Source organism: Alternaria triticimaculans, assembly GCF_023758025.1.
Source record: "Alternaria triticimaculans strain BMP 0046 chromosome Unknown scaffold_38, whole genome shotgun sequence".
Lineage (NCBI taxonomy): Eukaryota > Fungi > Ascomycota > Dothideomycetes > Pleosporales > Pleosporaceae > Alternaria > Alternaria triticimaculans.
In genome coordinates this window covers 67,745-86,595 of record NW_026055995.1, presented here as the reverse complement: position 1 = coordinate 86,595, position 18,851 = coordinate 67,745, and the positions used below count along the sequence as shown (strand labels likewise).

General features: G+C 53.1%; 5 protein-coding genes across 5 annotated transcripts; 3 read left to right on the top strand and 2 right to left on the bottom strand.

The window, feature by feature from the left end:
• Nucleotides 1-3,109: 3,109 nt before the first annotated feature.
• J4E78_010737 (uncharacterized protein) lies at nt 3,110-5,863 on the bottom strand (the record flags this gene model as incomplete). Its single annotated transcript, XM_049371313.1, has 5 exons — nt 3,110-4,761; nt 4,830-4,875; nt 4,922-5,076; nt 5,157-5,615; nt 5,665-5,863. The coding sequence occupies 5 exons, from the start codon at nt 5,861-5,863 to the stop codon at nt 3,110-3,112; spliced, it is 2,511 nt and encodes an 836-aa protein (XP_049216966.1).
• A 752-nt stretch (nt 5,864-6,615) lies between these two features.
• On the top strand, nt 6,616-7,507 carry J4E78_010736 (uncharacterized protein; the record flags this gene model as incomplete). Its single annotated transcript, XM_049371312.1, has 3 exons — nt 6,616-6,655; nt 6,709-6,774; nt 6,831-7,507. The coding sequence occupies 3 exons, from the start codon at nt 6,616-6,618 to the stop codon at nt 7,505-7,507; spliced, it is 783 nt and encodes a 260-aa protein (XP_049216965.1).
• Nucleotides 7,508-13,049: 5,542 nt separating this feature from the next.
• On the bottom strand, nt 13,050-13,616 carry J4E78_010735 (uncharacterized protein; the record flags this gene model as incomplete). Its single annotated transcript, XM_049371311.1, has 3 exons — nt 13,050-13,376; nt 13,431-13,514; nt 13,581-13,616. 3 exons carry the CDS (start codon nt 13,614-13,616, stop codon nt 13,050-13,052), a joined length of 447 nt encoding a protein of 148 aa, XP_049216964.1.
• A 1,340-nt stretch (nt 13,617-14,956) lies between these two features.
• J4E78_010734 (uncharacterized protein) lies at nt 14,957-15,794 on the top strand (the record flags this gene model as incomplete). Its single annotated transcript, XM_049371310.1, has 5 exons — nt 14,957-15,275; nt 15,335-15,352; nt 15,407-15,517; nt 15,566-15,684; nt 15,738-15,794. The coding sequence occupies 5 exons, from the start codon at nt 14,957-14,959 to the stop codon at nt 15,792-15,794; spliced, it is 624 nt and encodes a 207-aa protein (XP_049216963.1).
• A 980-nt stretch (nt 15,795-16,774) lies between these two features.
• KEX1 (Cell death protease) lies at nt 16,775-18,806 on the top strand (the record flags this gene model as incomplete). Its single annotated transcript, XM_049371309.1, has 3 exons — nt 16,775-16,941; nt 17,001-17,361; nt 17,409-18,806. 3 exons carry the CDS (start codon nt 16,775-16,777, stop codon nt 18,804-18,806), a joined length of 1,926 nt encoding a protein of 641 aa, XP_049216962.1.
• Between the last annotated feature and the right edge of the window lie 45 nt (nt 18,807-18,851).

Below are 18,851 nucleotides of genomic sequence, written 5' to 3'. Positions count from 1 at the left end.
ACGAGACAAGATTTACGCTGATGTTCTCGCAACTACGTATTTCAAGTTTCGTGTTGATGAAATTTACGTCGTCGCTAGCCCCAGGGCCTATCCATGGCAAGATCCCGATGACGCTATCGCTCCCTATATTCGTGGGCCCTACGAACATACTCAAGACCATCACGACGATGCCAACCAATCGAGAGGATTGCCTACCTGGATCAGAACTTGCAAGCTCATCTGTTCGGACGTATCCAATATGATCAAACGAGATTGGGTGTTCCAAGCTGCTGAAAGGGTACCGCGCCTCCAGTTGGACCAGCCGGTGCCACCGAACTCGCTTGTATTTCATACCAATTCGATACGTCGTGTCAAGATCATTTCTCGGGTCAAGCTGGCCGATCTCATGTGCGATGGTTGGATCGCGTCGCGCATGTTTTTTATCGATGAGGAACGAACTGAGCACTTTCTCGGACTGCTGAGCAGGTTACGACTTCACGAAACGACCCTCGCGTTACATTGGGAACGGGGTTGGAAGACCGATGAATGGCTTCCAGGTGAGCCCGAAGTGTGGTTCAAGGAGTGGTGGGGTGATGAGTGGAATGGAAAGTTCAGCGAGGTGAAGATTACGATTGTGGTACTCAAACATGAGCTGATGCTGGAGGAGCTGATGCAGGTAGCAGACAGCTGCGTGAGGAGACTTGTCGGTGACCAGGGTCGTGTGACCTGGCGCGACTTAGGGCAGGTGGAAGGTACACAAGGATCATCCAAACCAAAGTGGTCTGCACATGTGATAGCTGAGCGCGCCTTGACGCAAGATGGTAGCACTTGGTCAGAATGACAACAGGAATACTCCTGATATGGTGGCACCCTGATCGCGGTCGCATGATAACGAACTCTGTCTTGATCTATACGTATCTGGTAGAATGACAATGTCACGAGAACCCTGTACAGTGATTGCTCTCTCTGATGGTTGACTAAATACGATTCTGACAGCCATCGCATCAAGCACCGTGGGCCGTACGCTCGCGACGCCAGTGACTTTGCCCCGACCCTGCTCCGATAGTTCATCTGTTGCCAAGCCATCAAAGTCACAACTTGCCTTGTTTTATATGAGCTTGCCGCGGAACGCTGAAGCGCACGCTCCTGAATCGGCATAATGGAGAAGCCGATAGTGCCGATCACTCAGGTCGACCTGGAAGCCCTAGTGACGTGTTGTGATCCATGTCAGGACTTTTCTGAGAATACATGTCCTGTAGCTGCGTCTTCTAGCGTATGTCAATTACGCATCTCCAACTTTGATCTCATCACTCGTCCTTTTGCCCCAGCAACCTCTCAACTCTATTGAATCCACAATGTGCAACGTTACGATCGTTGACTTGCATGCCGACGCGTACTTGGAGTGCTTTAGCTACGTCGATAGCGAAGATCTCTACGCGCTCGCTCTCACTTGCCAGAGATTTCGACCTTACGCTACACGTCAGCTATACGAAAGTGTTCTCATAACGAAAGAGAATGTAGGCCAATTTCTGCGAACCGTTACTGAATCAAAGGATTGCCGGCCTTTGGTCAAATCCTTGGCGCTATCCATCTTTGAGGAACCTCCGGAAGAAATCAGACGCAAATTAAACGCTCGCGATCGCGCTCGGATAATTTCGCAACTCCAATGTGAGCTGTCACCGGAAGAATTGGCTTTCGATTACTTCCAGTCCATCATTGAACTCGTCAAGTACGATCGCGATTTCGTTGCGATGGGCTCATTGATACTTCGGCTTCTTCCAAATGTCAAATGGGTCAATCTTGGAGATGATGAGTACTCGTACACGAAGCGTTTGGAGTCTCCTTGGTGGGCCTTACCACTACGACACGGTCGTTACGAACACCTGTCCGAAATTGTCATCAACATGCATTCGGTTACCGATCCAAACCACTTGCGCTTCTTACCTCCAACAGTCAGAACCCTCAGACTATGGAATCTGTTCGAGTCGCATCTCAAAATGGTCCCTCATGCGCACCTCAAGAGCGTTGAAACCTTGGAGATCATGCCAGGCTGTATTGATGAGCAAACCGCGACACCGCTCATAAAGGCTTGCGGGCCGTTGAAGAAGCTTTCCTTTGGATTAAGAGGAGGAGACTATAAGATTTACAGTGGCCCTCCTATGAGCACCAAGAATCTATGGCCAGCGATCTTGGAACAGCGTGAAAGTCTAGAAGAAATTGCGCTTTGGCATGCCTTTGTACGGGATTGGGACGAGGGCTACATGGTGCGTCCTCAGTCCTTTGCAAGGCTCAAAGCGCTTACGCTCCCGAAGGCAATGCTCCCCCCACATTGGTTTGAGTCCAATCTTCAAGAGATCCTGCCCCCGAGCATCGAGGCATTCATAGTACATGGACTTGGGCTCGAGGAAAGGGATAGAATTTGGTCATCACATGGAATTCTCCAACAGTTCATCGAGGCAAAACGCTCAAACCCCGAAACACTTCCTCGACTTCGCTACCTGGGATTTGCAATTTGCGATTGGCAATTCAATATATCCAACGGGTTTGAGTACTACAGCAACGAGTTCTTCGGCCCTAACGTATCTGAAAGAATTGAGAACCTGTATGGTGATCTGTTGGAGGCCGGTGTTGAAACAAGTCTTTGGATTGGCACCCGTCCTGAAGCGATTCCACACATATGGCCTCGCACTAGTCGGTGGTATGTATCCCAGGAGAGGAGGTCGGAAATATCTCAGAGAAATCGCAAAGTGCTTATGGAAGCTAAGAAACGTTGGGGCTCGGGGTTCAGACCGGGGTTTGTTGAAGACACTAAGGTTTACGCTAAGTGGGAGTCGTATCGTGATGAGGATTATTATGGAACGCGCTCCTCCAGTCTTGCGTTTCAAGACCTCGATGGCAGAGAGCACGATTCGGATGAAGAGACTCTTTACTTGTAATTCAAATTTGCGTATAGTAGCATCTACAATTCCAAGGTCATTTGTACAAGAGATTCCTCTAATTCCTATAGCGCTCAACGCTACACCACAGGCTTTGTGAAAATGCAAGCAAAAACACGCAGCCAAACCCATACCCAACTCTGTGGCCTACACACGTCGCACGCTACCCATCACTCTCCTCCCACACCAACCCCTCACTTCCCCCTCCGCAACCCCCTCAAAGTCCCCGCAAACCTCCTCCTAGTCACATACACAAACCCCATAAACACCACCGCAAACACCACACTCCCCGCCCCCGTCCTCTGATTCATCCCCGCCTGCTTCTTGGCCTCCTCATAATACCCCTTCACCTTCTCCGTAACGCCATCATCCCTCTCCAAATCAGGCATAGCCATGATCTTGACCACCAACGCCGACCAGCCCGTGAAGTGCTGGGTACGTTGTCCAGCACCTTTAACAGGGTCGTATTGCTCCCAGATATAGCCTGTTTGGAGGTACGAGTTGAACACCGTGTGGACGATGTTGCTGCGGAGTTCGATGTAGATTTCGCGGCAGCGTTGCTGTGAGGGACCGGGGATTTGGACGAGGTCGAGGAGGTTGGTGAGGAGGAGGTAGTTGATATTTATCCAGATGGGCGAGCGCCAGTAGTTGTCGTCTTTGCCGTAGGCGTCGTCTTCGGGGCTTAGGCTGCGGACGCCGAAGTCGGTCCAGAGGTGGTTGGGGTCGCGGAGGAGGGTTAGCATGGCGGGGAGATGGGGGTGGGAGGCGTCGGTGAAGCCGGTGAGGAGAGGGAAGATGGAGATGTAGCCTTTGTGGCAGGCGTGGGTGTGTAGGTCGTTGCGTACGACGGCGTCGCAGTAGGTGTTTGATTCTTTGGACCAGTGTATCGTGTCGATGTTGGTTTTGACGCCGCGGATGTGGTTTTGGTATGTGAGCGCGTCGTGGGCGTTTTCGGTGAAGAAGGCGATGCGTTCTAGTGTTCGTGCCATTACGCCCACCCAGCACAAGGCGTCCAAATGCAACTCGGTGATGTCGGGAGGCTCCGCTCGGGGGTAATCATCCAATCCGCTGGCAAGGTTCGTTCCTGGTGTCCGGCCACGCCATCGGTAGCCCTCATTTAAGTTGGCCGATGGAATCGAATGGACCTCCACATCTCCAGATTGCGACTTCCGGAACCAGTCATAGTGCTTCTTGAGGTACGGATACATCTTCGCCACCAAAGCTTTCCCCGTCTCAGCTTTGTCAAGGTACAAGGAGTCGTGACCATGATACTTGGTCGTCCCTTTCAGAATATCGATGAACTTTGAGATGACCAGAAACATCGTTGGCGGGTTCGCAATGTGTGGAAATTGGGTGACGAATTCAGCAGGCGTGGCACCCTCGGCTTCCGCGCCTAGAATCTGCTCTCTTGCTATCCAGCCGTCATCATCCATGAGGTTTAAGAGCCAGTCGCGTATCACCTCGAGAGCGAGATCAGCATCCCACTCGATGACAAGAAGAAGATGGAACCCTTCATCCCATAGGAAGCCCCTTGGGAAGGCTGCACGAGATGGCGTATGCGTGAGAAGCTCATACGGGCCTTTCGTCTCCGGCGTTGTATGCTTCTTTGCGTCGACTGACTTCTGCCAGAAGTTTGCAGTGGTCTCAGCGTATATGGCCTTCTTCGACGTGTCGACCTTGGTAGTGCCGGTGAAGTAGCCTAGTCCACCTAGCAGATTGGAGAAAGTATTCCGAGAGAAGGCGCGGTGCATGACGGTGGTGAAGGGGGTCTTCGGGGTGAACACTGCGTCGAAGTTCTTGGCAAAGGATGCGAGGGTTTCCTCTAGACTGGTGGTAAGACCGGCGGCTGGACGGCATTAGCATATCTGGTTCCTGGATGCACTTCTTCGTATCATGGCGGAGGTGAGTACTCACAGGTCATGGCTCGCTTCGCAGTATCACTCGAGTACAGGATGTCGAACTGCTTGAGGTTAGTCTCAGTATAAACGTATGATCGTGGTGCTGACCTCGAATTCCCCATGGCACACCATCTGCACTAGCTGCAAATTGCCGTTGCCCGGAGCGTTGCGCAGTACGATATCATTTGGTCCCGGCTCGGTGCGGTCTTTCGTTTGGTCTTTCAGCGACTCCAAGAAGGTGGCTTCTTGCACATGCTCATCAGCTGGTTGTTCATGACACCATGGGGAGGTTCGAAGCACAGGTAGATGGGATTGAAGATATCATGGCATTCATTGTACTTACATTTGCCCTGCCACAACCTATCTTTCGTAACGTTCAGCGTCTTGATATACGCTATTTCACGTTTCTCGTCTGCATTGATGGGTACAGGGATATGAATACCCGCATTACCCAACTTCGGATGCGCAATATTCATGTTCACAGCTTGAACCGTCTTCTCGTCGGCCTCAAACTGTTGACGCGCCTCGAGCTTGCAGTCGGCACAGGCTTCCATGGCCTCCATGCCAATGTAGAAGACCACGGTAGTCTTGAGGTCTTTGGGCGCATCAGGCCTAGGCATGCCCTTGATGCGCAAACCCCAATTCCCTTGGCTCTGGCCTTCAGAGTGCTTTATGAACTCGGTTATGAGGTTTATCTTGTTTCCGACGTCTTCTATCATTTGTCGGCCGCCTTCTCGTGTATCGTATGAGATCCAACCGTACTTGGCCATGCCGTCGCTCTGGTTCACGTCATGTCGGAGTGCTATAGAACTAGTTAGCGCTGTACGCATATCCTCAAAGTGTCTACTTACTCGTCTCTACATCTTCCAGTCTCCCCCACATGACGCCCGCAATGAGACTTTTGGGCATGCGGGCGCGCAGACCCAGATACAGATTCGGACAATAAGGGCCCCATAGTAGCGACTCGTTGCTAGTCGGTACCTTGTGGTCGGCGGTGGACGCGTGTGGGAGAAGCGTGAATAGAAGCGCGAGGAGGGCTGGCGGGAGCATGATGACGTCGAATGGGTGCGACGCGTTTCACGACGCGTTGACCAATTGCTCTCAAGCTCTTCGGGACGACTGCGGTGGCGCGAGGCTTCGGGGCATATCTCTGCTACGTTGACTTAGCTCTTAGCTGACAGCGACAGCAATGCGCCGGCTATATCGGACATATTTGCCTAGGCAGAGCGGCCTTGGTTCCTGCTGCGTTGTGATTGGATGACGCGCTACGCCATGGCCAAAAGAACTCTACTTCCATCTTCAATCAGTCGCACGCGATAAGAATCACAATTCGCTTTACTCATCGTCCGAAAGATCTACATCCATAATTCGCCTATGATGTGGTTCGGGATAGATATAGCGACTGGTCGTTTCCATCTTATTACCTAGACGCCAACTTTGGAAAGGCATTTGTCACCTCCCATACCAAAAAACTTCAACTTTTCTGGGATGCATCTCGGAGCACTCCTAAGTAGGACCTATCACGGAAAATGACACCAGTCTTGACCCCAATCGACATTAAAAGGCTGAACAGACAGCCAGGATACTGGCAGTTCCAACCCGCCAACCTCCCGCGCGACGTCAGCGGTCCACTCACGCCGCCGAGCCCCCACAATCTGCAAATGCGGATGAGCGAACTAAAAGCCAGCCATCCCGCCTTGGATGCTGGCGATCCCGATCGACTCCAGGATAGCAAGATATAAAGACTTTTACGCGATTTCTGACACAGAACAAATTTGGCGCCATTTCAAGATTACATCAACATGGAAGAACAAGTAGAGCGCCTAGCAAACAAGGTCTGGGGTATGTGACAATTACGAGTTGGAAATAAGAGACACGTGTTGACGAGACCGCAGACCAATATCAAGATGTCCCTGCGTCGAAGCGCTTGCTAATCGCCGTATCCGGTATCCCAGGGTCTGGTACGTACACCTGCATGCATCAACGACCGAATCCCCAACCCGCTGACCACGACCAGGCAAAACAACACTAGCAGCCATCGTCTCAACCAAACTAAACGAGAAACATGCACAGCAATCCCCCGGTACCGCCAACAGTAACCCACTCTCAGCCTTCATACCAATGGACGGCTTCCACCTCTCGCGCCAACAACTCGACGCAATGCCCGATCCCGACAGCGCCCACGCAAGAAGAGGCGCGGCATTCACATTCGACGGCGACTCCTTTCACAGCCTAGTAAAGAAACTGCGAGACCCCATATGTCCCGAGAGCTCCACACTCTACGCCCCCAGTTTCGACCACGCGCTCAAAGACCCCGTCGAAAACGACATCGCCATCGCGCCCTCCGTCCGCATCGTCATTTTCGAAGGTAACTACTGTTCTTTGAACAAGGCGCCTTGGAACGAGGCTGCGAAGCTCATGGATGAGCTTTGGTTCGTGGATGTGGACTTTGATGTTGCGAGGAAGAGGTTGGTGCATCGCCATGTTAAGGCGGGGATTGCGAGGGACGAGGAGGAGGCGGGGAAGAGGGCGGATGAGAATGATCTTGTTAATGGGAGGGAGATTGTGGATTTGAGGCTTGAGGTGCATGAGTTGGTTAGGAGTGTGGAGGATGGGACGTGGGCGCCTGAACAGCAGGGGGTGGGGGATGGGGCGGATGAGGGGAGTAAAGGGGGGATGGCGGGACGGGTTTGATATGTTTGTTGATATCCAGTATTGACAGTGGATAGCCTGGCTTTCTTCGCTGTTTTCGGCCACCAAGTATAGACGCTGCACTACCGCGCATTCATGATCTCTGCGTGGAAACTCTGATAGTCCTCAAGACTGTCCCCTTTTCATAGTAGGACGTGTCTCTCGTATCCTCGCATTCGTGCACCTCCGCATCACTACCAACAATGCCCTTTGCCCACGCTTCCACCGTCGCCTTTTCCTCGAACAGTTGATCCGAACTGTCCAATTCGCAGTGCTCGCACACGTTACTCTGAAGTTCAACAGTCAGGCCTCTGCAACACCCACGAAGTCCTTCTATCTTGCCATCTAGGCTCTTTCTCCGCTTTTCCTTTCTCTTTTTGTCGTGTGGGTCCGCTTCCGTACGCACATAACTGCACACCTGGCAGAAGAATGCCACTTCACAGACGAATTTAACGTCTTTGAGATCTGGTCGGAGTCGCTGCAGGTATCGCACAAACATGGTGTCGACCTCGTCCGGCGCAAACCACAGATCTTTCGCGGCGCCTGTAGCCCCTTGCCAATTCAACGTGACTTTCCATGTCATTTCGACGTTCTTGATGCTGTTGTTGAAGAGAAGTGCGTTCTTGTACTCGCTGCGGTCCACCGGGTTTGGTGGTGCACGATAACATGATTTCGCACTGAAAACTCTGCGGCGAACTTTTGGTGTTAGGCTTACTCTTCGTTTTGTTCTTCCATATTCTGTGGTTGGGACATATGTCTGCGTCCTATAGAACAGTTCAAGCGCTTCCCCAAGAATCGTTTTGCACGAAAGTAGCCACTCGGGAAGGCCCATGTAGTGGTCATCGAGACAGCTCGAGGGGTACTTTCGGTTTTTGGTATCTATGGCGAGGTTACGGTAATGAAAGGTAGTTTCATCGGAGCCAAATGCGTGCTCCCAGATCATGTCGCGCAATTCGCGGGGCAGGCGAGTGAAGAGTGGTGACTGCTGATTCTGAGTGGTGATGAGTCTTGATCGTTCAAGATCCTCTTTTGTGCTGCGTTGGCGGCGCTTACGGGGGACGTAGGGTCCGTCGTCGGGTGAGTAGCGTTTTGCGTTGCGGAGATGCATGTTGAAAGGTGTTGCTATCAGGCGAGAACCTGACAGGAAGGCGTGAGACGACCTCAGAACCGTACGTCGCGATGGGGGAGTGTTGTAGAGAGAAGAAAACATGGCTTCACAAGTGGGATCGAAGTTTAAGTAGCCGTCGTATTGGTATAGAGCTAACTGGTTGTGGCTAGCGTCGCATCTCCAACGAAGAGCGAGGCCTCGATATAGACGATGACATTGGCTGGAACTGCAGCGGACAGCCCTCGACTATTGAGACCGTTCTGATGACTGCTTTGAACGGTGGGGCCATGAGATACCAGGAACAATTATGTGTTCTTCTCGAATGCGTTTGCTCACACCTTCCGCTCGACGGTGAGATGTCGTACCCGTGCCGTTTCCTCGTACCACCCTGACATAAATCTCCAGAACACCTGAACCACATCGTTTTGATCCTCCCATAACACACTTCCATGCGTACCGACTAGTCTCAGTGCAAACTTCTCCGCCTCGTCCATAATCCATAATGGTGTAGTATTCTTCTTGAGACCTCTGACCATAACATTGATCTTGACTTTGCGAAACATTCCTTGCCAATCTTTTCCCCATTCTTCAGTCAGATCCGTGGGATCGTTATCCTCTCGGTCTCGTCGATCGTGATCAAATTGCCAGACCATCCCCAGATACGCATCCTTGAGGGAGAGGTTGTCCATTAACTTCAGGAAAGGTACAGACTGGTCGCCAACCACACCAGTGCTTCTAGCGGTACGGTCAAATGAAGGCCATAACTTGATGTTTTGTACGCAACCTTCACTGAAAACTAGCGTGTTCGGGACACCTTCGTCCATTTGGGTTTCTGCAATTTTTGGGCGCCCACAGGGTTGGAACGTGTGGTTGCGTGCGATCAAGTCCAGGACTTCGTAACAAATCTGTTGGCTTGACAGTGACCATAGCGGGAGGCCACGTTTAGTTAGTCCCGGGTGTCCGACGTAGCCTTCGATGTTCTGTGTTGCAGCAATGATGAGCTTATCCACGCGGAACATAAGATCCAGTCCCTTGAGCAACTCCATGTAGACTTGGTTTCTGATCTCGCGGGGGATATTGAGGAACGCGCATCCGTCTTGAGCGGGAATGCTTGCGATCGTAGGCCGAGCCTTTGGCGTCTGCGCCTTCAAGCGCTTGGAGGAGCGAGTGCCTTTTGCCGGCGACAAAGCGCGTTTCTTCGGCGGCGCCTTCTTGGTAGGAGCCATGTCGTCGTCTGCGCGTATATGGGCAGTGGGTTGGAGTGGTGAGCAGCGATTGAAGCAGCCAGGCCGAGCTATGAGTGAGCTATGAGGTCGAGTTGGGGCGAGCGTCGATCGTTGACTATCTGTCCTGCGTAGGTCAGAAGATCCAGAGGTGCCAGATTAAATATGCGAAAGCATCCGAATTCCAGCGCTAGATATTCTCGTGATCACGGGCACGGCCCTCTTCTGGTAGTGAAGGAAGGCGCGACGAATGCTGCCTGGGCTACCTTCTTCGTGACCCGATTAAGAAGTCCAGAACACCGCACATCACACCAATGTCCCTGGGTATCAACTCATTGCCAACTCATGAGCCACAATGAACTCAACATGCACAAACCCCGCCAGCATCGAGGACACCTCGAACCTCGACCACCTCGAAACATCCAAGTCCACCGCGTCGGCTAGATCTGCCCTCATCTCATCACATAACCTCCTTCTCGACCTCCCAGCCGAACTTCGAGAAAAGACATACGCCTACGTCTTCGGTCCTTCCCCCCGCGCATGCACCGCCAGCAAAGAGACGAGCGTCCAGGCTTTAGTGCGCGACTTTTCGACTCCTTCCCGCTACTACCCCGGATATGCAATCATCGGTCTACCCAAATGGGTGCTCGCCAACAAACAGATCCACGCCGAAGCGATGGCTGTGTTCCGCAGATGGCGTACGTTCGTGTTCGATGATCCGGTGCCTGTGATGGAAGATTTAACTTTGTCGGACGAACAGCGGGCACTACCTGCTTTCAACAGTGTGACCTACGGTGGCAGCGGCAAGATTGATAGCGTTGTGTATCAACCTGGTCGTACTGTGCGGTTTAAACTGCACTGGCCTGTTCGTCCCAAGTACACGCGACGCGAAATTGCACGTTTTCTCGAGAAAGCGAAAGAAGACGACATCGAATTTCTCGACTGTATTTTTCATGGACTTGGAGAGAACGCGTGTTTGGACCTATACTGGGATCGTATGTGGTGTCGAAGCCACTATTACGGTGCGGAGTGACTGGAGGGTGAAGAAGAGATGATGGATTGTTTTGATGAGAGGTGGACTGGGCGGTTCCGTAAGGTTTGCGTCCATGTTCGGTATGGAGGAGCGGAGTGGGCTTTCGCGCAAAAGATGATGAAGGCTGCTAGGAAATGCTCACGGCGACTCGTGGGTATCACTGCAGGAGAGGACACAGGCGTGCGTTGGACTAGGAAGGAGGTGAGACCGGCGGTTAGTCCTCTCCACCTCAGTGATTGGGAGTCGATGTTGGTGATCGAGCGGAAGATCTGAGATGCTGGCTTGACTGCGTAATATGCGTAGTCGGGGGGCTTTGGTAGCTGGTACGAGAACCTAGAGTCAAAGCACAATATTTCGTGAACAATCTCCCTCATCCAGCTGACCTTTCAACCGTAACATACCTCTTGATGCGGCCGTAACCAAACGGTCTATCGCCAAGATTCCTCACCTCTTCCCTCCATCTCACGCTCAACCCATCCTCCACCGTCTCTCCGTCTCCATCGCACGCCCCGCCTCCCCTAGCAACAAGTCTCTTCGCCGCCCGTTCCCCCAATCCCGCCACTATCTCCTTCGCCATCAACTCATCCACCTTACTATCCACTCTAATCCGCACACGTTCCAACCTGCCCACCCAGCGCTCCAACGCCTCATTCCTAAGAACGACTTCATCACCCGACAAGAGGCCAGAAACGTTGTAAGTCCAGTGCATGCGCAGCTCTTTAACAGTTGAACCAGCCTCGTGCAGGACGTTCAACATCTCCTCATCATGAGGCCTAAGTTCAACCACCACCGTCCTCTGCCGTTGCCCCCTGTGCGCTCCCGATATAGCCATCTGTCCGCCCATTGTAGGGTCTACATGCCACCGCGCAAGCCCTACTTCAGTCGTGACTTCGGTGTCAGAATCATGTGCTAGCTCGTCCGGGTGCGCGTCTTTGATATAGCTTCTCGTCCTTACATTGAACACTACTGTCTTGACAGCCGCAAAGACGAGCCTGTTCAACACGTCATCCGCGGATAGTTCCCTGAGACGTGAACTCCGGGCGAGGCCGAGGGCGGGGTGGTATGAGGTGAACGCGTACTCTCTTGACAGTACGTTCATGCCTTCTCTCAAAATTTGTGTGCATGTCATCAACCAGATCGGCAGGCCCTTTTTTCGGGGTTGTGATATGGCGTTACCTTTGTGCACGATTGTCTTGGGGATCGCGTAGAAGGACTGAATGCGAGGAGTGCTTGTGAGTGAGGCTTCGATTGTGAGCGAGTTATATGAGAAGGTGTAGATGAAGTTGCGTAATTCGGCGGGCAGGTTGAAGAAGAAACATGGTGTTGGTGAGGTGCTTGGAGAGCTATGGGCGATATGTAGTGCCGTGTTTGTAGTTTTGTTTAGCATGCTCAGGAATTGCCCTCAATTCGGGCCAGGGTAGGCGCGGCCTGGTAGTACCGAGGCAGCAGTGTTGCTGAGGGATGCGGCTGCTGAGGGACAGCGGCTTGTGATTAATCTTGGAAGCAAGAAGATTTAAGTAGAAACAGTACTTCGGGGCTTTGAAGAAGAAGCTTGTGAGATGCTGAGAAGCTTTCGTTGTGGGTGCGCTTACTGATATATCTTGATGGGGCAGGCGTCAGCGAGTCACGTGCTCCAATGTACACTAGCGCATCCTCCTTTCAGACACGCGCAAGTCATCACCATGCAGTTAAACAGCCCAAACTGAGTTTCCCAGTAATCATATTGCTACGATAATCTTCTACTCAAACAAGCATACACGCTCGCGGCCGTGAAAGATCCGAGTCTGGCAACCTTGCAAGAGCACCCGGAACATGCTCCGGTCTCTGCAAAACCCACTCATCCCCTATCAAACATACTACACAAAGAAGTGAAGAACGTGCCTGTGCTCCCCAACTTCATATGCAAAGGGAAAAAAATGTTTAGCCATAAGGCGTTTGTGGGTGCCGATGCAAAAAGGTGCTCGGCCGGCCATGTGATGGGGAAAGCTCGCTTCATCCGGGAACGCCGCATCCGACTCCGTAAATGACGATGAGAACCGGGTTCAGGCCGTTCGAAAAAGGGTGGGTGCGTATGTATACATTTTGGGCACCCGTCATCCAAGGTTGCGCCAAATGAGTGCAGCAAAAGGAGGGCAAAGGGGGAGCGCGCAGAAGTGCTAGCGACAAACCGGTGTGTGCCGTCTATGCCTTGACTGCGCCGCCCTCCTCGACGTTCTCGTTGTTCTCAAAGTCTGACGCGGAGGTCTCGCGGTTCAGGCTTGTCTCGCGGTGCAGGAAGGTGTGTTCCTTGACGGGGCTGCCTGCCAACTCGCCTTGACCGTTGGCGGTGACGCTGTCTCGGTGGCCGTTGCCATTGCCGTTGCCGTTCTGGCCGGTGGGCGTGGGCGGGGCGATGTGTGGGATCTTTTCGGGGTTGGGGTGCTCGCGGCCGACTTGGGTGACGCCGACGTCACCAGCTTTGCCGGCCTTGGAGAGGGCGTAGTCGCCGCTGTCGAAGTACTTGCGCTCCTGCGGCCATGGTTAGCAGGGATGTAGATGTGGGCATTTCGCAGGCTCTCATACCTTCAGCTTGTTCTGGAGCAAGTCCTTCTTGTTGGGCAGCTTGCCGTAGAGACGGAAGAGCTTGGCTTCCTGCTCCGACATTTTCTAAATCGCTGTTAGCTAGACATATTCCTAGAGGGCGCGCATGGATTTTGTGTGGCTATGACGTACGCTGACATCGACCTTGTTCTGCTGGTGCGGGTTCATGGTTGCGGTGGTGGTGATTGTGGTGTTGCGGATCGCAAGTGACGTTCGTCAGAGGGGCAGCTGCTCGCGAAGGGCGCGGAGTGTCTGTCGAGTGGATTCTTTGTTGGACGGTCGACACAGAAAAGGGTCAAGGGTCGCAATTTGTTTAAAAGTTGCTGTCGTTGGCTCGCGCTGACCACTTTGGGCGAGTACCGTTACCCGTTATGTGACAGGGACAGGGTGAATAGATGTGATTGATCCGGCTTCCAGCGCTGACGATTGGGTGCCGACAAAGCTCGGGCGTGTGTCTTTGCTGCTGCCTGACAACACAACAACGTCGACGTGTTATGACTCGCTTGGCTTGTGGTTCTGGTGCTGTTGAAGCGACGATGTTTGGGTGGGAGTGGGAGGAGTGCCCCTCTATCCAGCTCGACTATGCGATAAGCCTGGATCGCCCGAGGTTCCAGCTGCTCGGAATGCTGCACGAGGTCAATCGAGCAACAAGACAAAAAACAAAAGTGGTGATGCTGAGAGTTGCGGAAGGTCCAGTGCGCTCAGTAGAGGCAGGATGTGAACAGTTTGGGTGATGTAATAGACTTGGGTGTTGCTGTCTCTTCAATTGCTTCGCTCGAGGTTGTCACTCAAGGAGGGGCAGATGCAGCACATATGTAGGCGACGAGTGGGCCGACGTGAACAATCCCCAAAACGTGGCTGACTTAACGGATGAATTGACGCAACTCGCACAAAGACACCAAGGCAAAGCAGCCGTTTCCGCGAAAAGTGTAACCGGCCCTTACGCGCGTTGGTCGGATGCACGCTGCACGCTGGATTGCCGTAGACCTTACCAGACGCGGCACCTTCACAACGTCACGCGTGCACACCATTGGCCTCTAAACCCATCATGATCGCCAGGGCCCAGCTCGAAAGAGCTTGCCGTGTCGGTATTTTGTGCCATTGGAGTTTGGGCGCGGCGACGTCACATGGAACAATGCTTGGACTGAATCACGATGCACTTTTTTTATCTTGCAACTACGAAAGGATGCTTCCCCGCTTACCACGATAGACGGTTGCTTGGGTGTGATAGGCTGCTTCGATGCGCTAGTTCTAGACTTTATCAAACCCTGAAGGTCAGCCATGCTCCCCACCACCACCTACTTTGATTAGCGAGATACTACTGCAGGGCTTCAAGGTTCTCACCATCGATCCAGAACACAGGAAGCAAGACACGACATCGAGCCTGAACACATCTTACAGAGCCCCGCCTGTTGAGTAATTCGCTTAACCACTGCAGTAAACTATCACGCCAGAAAAATACACAAGACGGGGAGCGCATCCCACCTCCAATCACAACGATCCCGAAAATGGCTGGTACCGGCAAGACCTTTGTGGTGGAACATCTGGACCCTGAGCTCGAGGAATGGTCATCTCTTGAGTACTCCAGTATCGCGGCGGAGTCACATGCATCCGGCGCACAGTTCTTGCTGTCTTCAGTGCCGGCTTCGTTGAAGCTACCAGCCAACCTACAGGGCGCCAAGGGACTCAATGTCGAGACAAGAGGTATTGAAGAGATCTATGCCGACAAGAAAGACAAAGTGTGTCTGCTGGATCCTGCCGCAGCCAAGGACTTGAGTCCAGAAGATGGCGAGACTTTCGACATCTTCCTGTTCGGCGGTATACTTGGTAAGCATCCGCGCTCATCCAGAGAAGAAATGCAATGAAAAGGACTGACTCTCGACTAGGAGACGACCCACCACGAGGTGTGTGATTGTCGCTATTCTTCCAATGTGTACAGGTGACTAACATATTCCTAGACCGCACTTCGGAGCTGCGCAAGAAGGGATATCAAGGACGTCGCTTGGGACCGGTACAGATGACGACTGACACAGCAGTACGTGTCACGAGGATTTGCGTGCAAGACAAGGGTATGCCAAACAATTCAGACGTTGATGCATGTTGCTGACGAGGCGCAGTACCCGTCGACAAGATCCCGTACATCGACCATCCTGATCTCAAGATCAACAAGAACGAGAGCACGCAAATGCCGTTCCGCTACGTCAAGGACGACAACGGGGAACCTATCATGCCCAAGGTAAGTGTATGCCGTCGCCATGCCTCAGTACGTGATATTAATCGGATGCACAGGGAATGCGTGAGCTGATCGTCAAAGACTCAGCCAAGAGCCTGAACGATCTCTTCTGAACACGGGCTGCCTTCGCATCTCGAGCGCGCATCTTCGCGTACCAACAGTACGGAAGATGAGCATGCGCCACTGTGGCACACAGTCATCAACGATGATTGACATGTACCGCTTGCGGGAATTCCAAAAAAGCATTTCGAGGATTGGAAAGGGGTCCGCGGTGTAGTACTAGGCGGGACTCTAGCTCTCTGTCGGGGCATCGACCAGACGGACCGAATCGGATGCTGTGGTGCTCTAGAACGTCTTTCACGTTGGCGCGGAATGACGGCATAACGAGTTGGTGCTAGAGGGATAGTAGTCTACGTAGTCCAAAGAGTTATTGTCAGCCCGGCGAACCTTGGGATGTGAGATTGACAACTGCATGCGAACATCGGCGGCTAGGGACGCGTGTACATTTTATTCGGGGTTCGCATTCGGAAGATTTGCGGCCTGAGGACGGAGCTGACACATGTGTGAAGCATGAGTGAACGCTGCATCGTGTCAGATGCTGGGGCGCGATGCGCGTTCTCGAGACGCGGAGATGACAGTAGCCGGAATGGGCACTGTGGCGTGTGATTGGCCGTGGGACGAAGCTTGGACGGTACCCCAAAGATGTACCTCAACAGGCATCTCGCTATAATATTGATATCAGTTAACTTTCTTCGCTCGTTCTCGACTGTTGAATGAACAAGACCATTCGTTGAAATTGCCATCCCCCTTGTGGATCGCTCGCGTGTCTTGCGTCTCACGATCTACATTGACAGGCCCCTGTTCTGGATCCCAACTCGGACTCGTCAGCCGCCGCCGCAGTAGCCACCTAAGCTGTACTCTGGAGTCCGATCTTCTCGCACCTCAGCGCCTATACCCTCTACTGTGCCAGGCTGCGCATTCACCTATCACTACTCTGTCTGCACTCGCTGTGCCCTATTTCCCTTCACTTCCCATGATATAGCGACTGCGCACCGCAACCTCCGCGGCCTCAACTCCGAAACGCGGCCTCACTATGGCCTCCTCACATTTTCCGCTGCGATGGCGGACGGCGCTCCTGGGTGGCCTCCTGGCGACGGTATCATGGCTACCGAGCATAATGGCGCAGGAGAAGACGCAGGCCGACTACTTCATACACGACCTGCCCGGTGCGCCGAAGCCGTTGCTTAAGATGCACGCAGGGTAAGCAGAACTGGCAGAGGCATGCGCGCGTACAGAGCAATACTAACTCGATCAAACAGACACATCGAAGTCGATGCAGAGAACAACGGCAACCTCTTCTTCTGGCACTATGAGAACCGCCACATCGCAGACAAACAGCGCACTGTACTATGGCTGAACGGCGGGCCAGGCTGCTCCTCGATGGACGGCGCCATGATGGAAGTCGGCCCATACAGAGTGCGCGAAGGCGGCAATCTCGAATACAACAACGGCTCATGGGACGAATTCGCAAACTTGCTCTTCGTAGATCAGCCCGTCGGCACTGGCTTCAGCTACGTCAACACCAACAGCTATCTCACGGAACTCGACCAAATGGCCGACCACATGATTATCTTCTTGGAGAAGTGGTTTGCGCTATTTCCCGAATACGAGCATGACGATGTGAGTGGCTTGACTAAGTGGACCCGCGGGATACTGACATATGGTAGTTCTACATTGCTGGTGAATCGTACGCTGGACAACACATTCCCTACATCGCTCGCGCTATCCTCAAACGAAACAAAGAAAATCTCTCCAAAACACCATGGGCGCTCAAGGGTCTCATGATCGGAAACGGTTGGATATCGCCAGTCGATCAGTATCTCGCCTATATACCCTTTGCCTACCAGAATGGACTCATGCGGGCTGACACCGACTCGGCAAGACGCGTCGAAGAGCAACAGAGGATATGTGTCAAAAAGCTCGAAGAAGGCGGCATGAACACCGTCGACACGAGCGAGTGCGAGCAAATCATGGTCAGGATTCTGGAAGAGACCAAAAACAAGAAAGCCGACACCATGAACCAGTGTCTCAACATGTACGACATCCGTCTCCGTGACGACTCATCTTGTGGAATGAACTGGCCCCCGGATCTTGCGCAGGTCACTCCCTACCTCCGCCGCCCAGATGTCATTCAGGCTCTCCACATCAACCCCGACAAGAAGACTGGCTGGCAGGAGTGCAACGGCGCTGTTTCTGGCCATTTCCGTGCCAGGAAGAGCGAGCCTGCTGTCAAGTTTCTACCCGAACTCATCGAGCAGGTTCCAACTCTCCTGTTCTCTGGTGACAAGGACTTCATTTGCAACCACGTTGGCACCGAGGCCATGATTGGCAACATGAAGTGGAACGGCGGAAAGGGTTTCGAAGCATCCCCTGGTGTGCAGAACGCAAAGCAGGACTGGATGTTCGAAGGCGAAGCCGCTGGAACATGGCAGGAAGCGCGTAACCTCACCTATGTTGTCTTCTACAACTCCAGCCACATGGTTCCATTCGATTACCCCAGGCGCACTCGGGACATGCTCGATCGCTTCATGGGCGTGAACATCGAGGCCATTGGTGGTGCTCCTGCCGACAGCCTCATCGATGGCGAAAAGGGCCCGCTGACCAGCGTTGGCGACCACCCCAACTCGACGCAAGCCGAAGAAGACAAAACCAAGGAGCTCAAGGCCGCAGAGTGGAAGGCCTACGCTCGCTCCGGCCAGGTCGCGCTCATCGTTGTCGTCATCGTCGCCTGCCTTTGTGGCTTCCTGTGGTGGCGCAGCAGGCGCACAACCAGCGCATACAAGAGCACCGACAACGACGAAGGACGCGAGTCTCTTCTCACCGGTATGGGCCTCGACAACTTCCGGAGGAAAGAACGCAGGCAGGATCTTGAAGCTGCCGACTTCGACGAACGGGAGCTCGATGATCTCGATGATGTGCCAAAGAAGCCGGGCAATGGCTATGCGAGCGTGGGCACGGAGAAGGGGCGAGAGTCGCACAATGACTCTACGTTCTCTCTGGGCGTTGACAGTGACGATGAGGAGGCTAGCTCGAGCGATCGGGGCAGGAGAAAGGAAGCTTCGTGATAGATTGGGATGTTTGTAACGGCGCTTTACAGATATACAAGGATA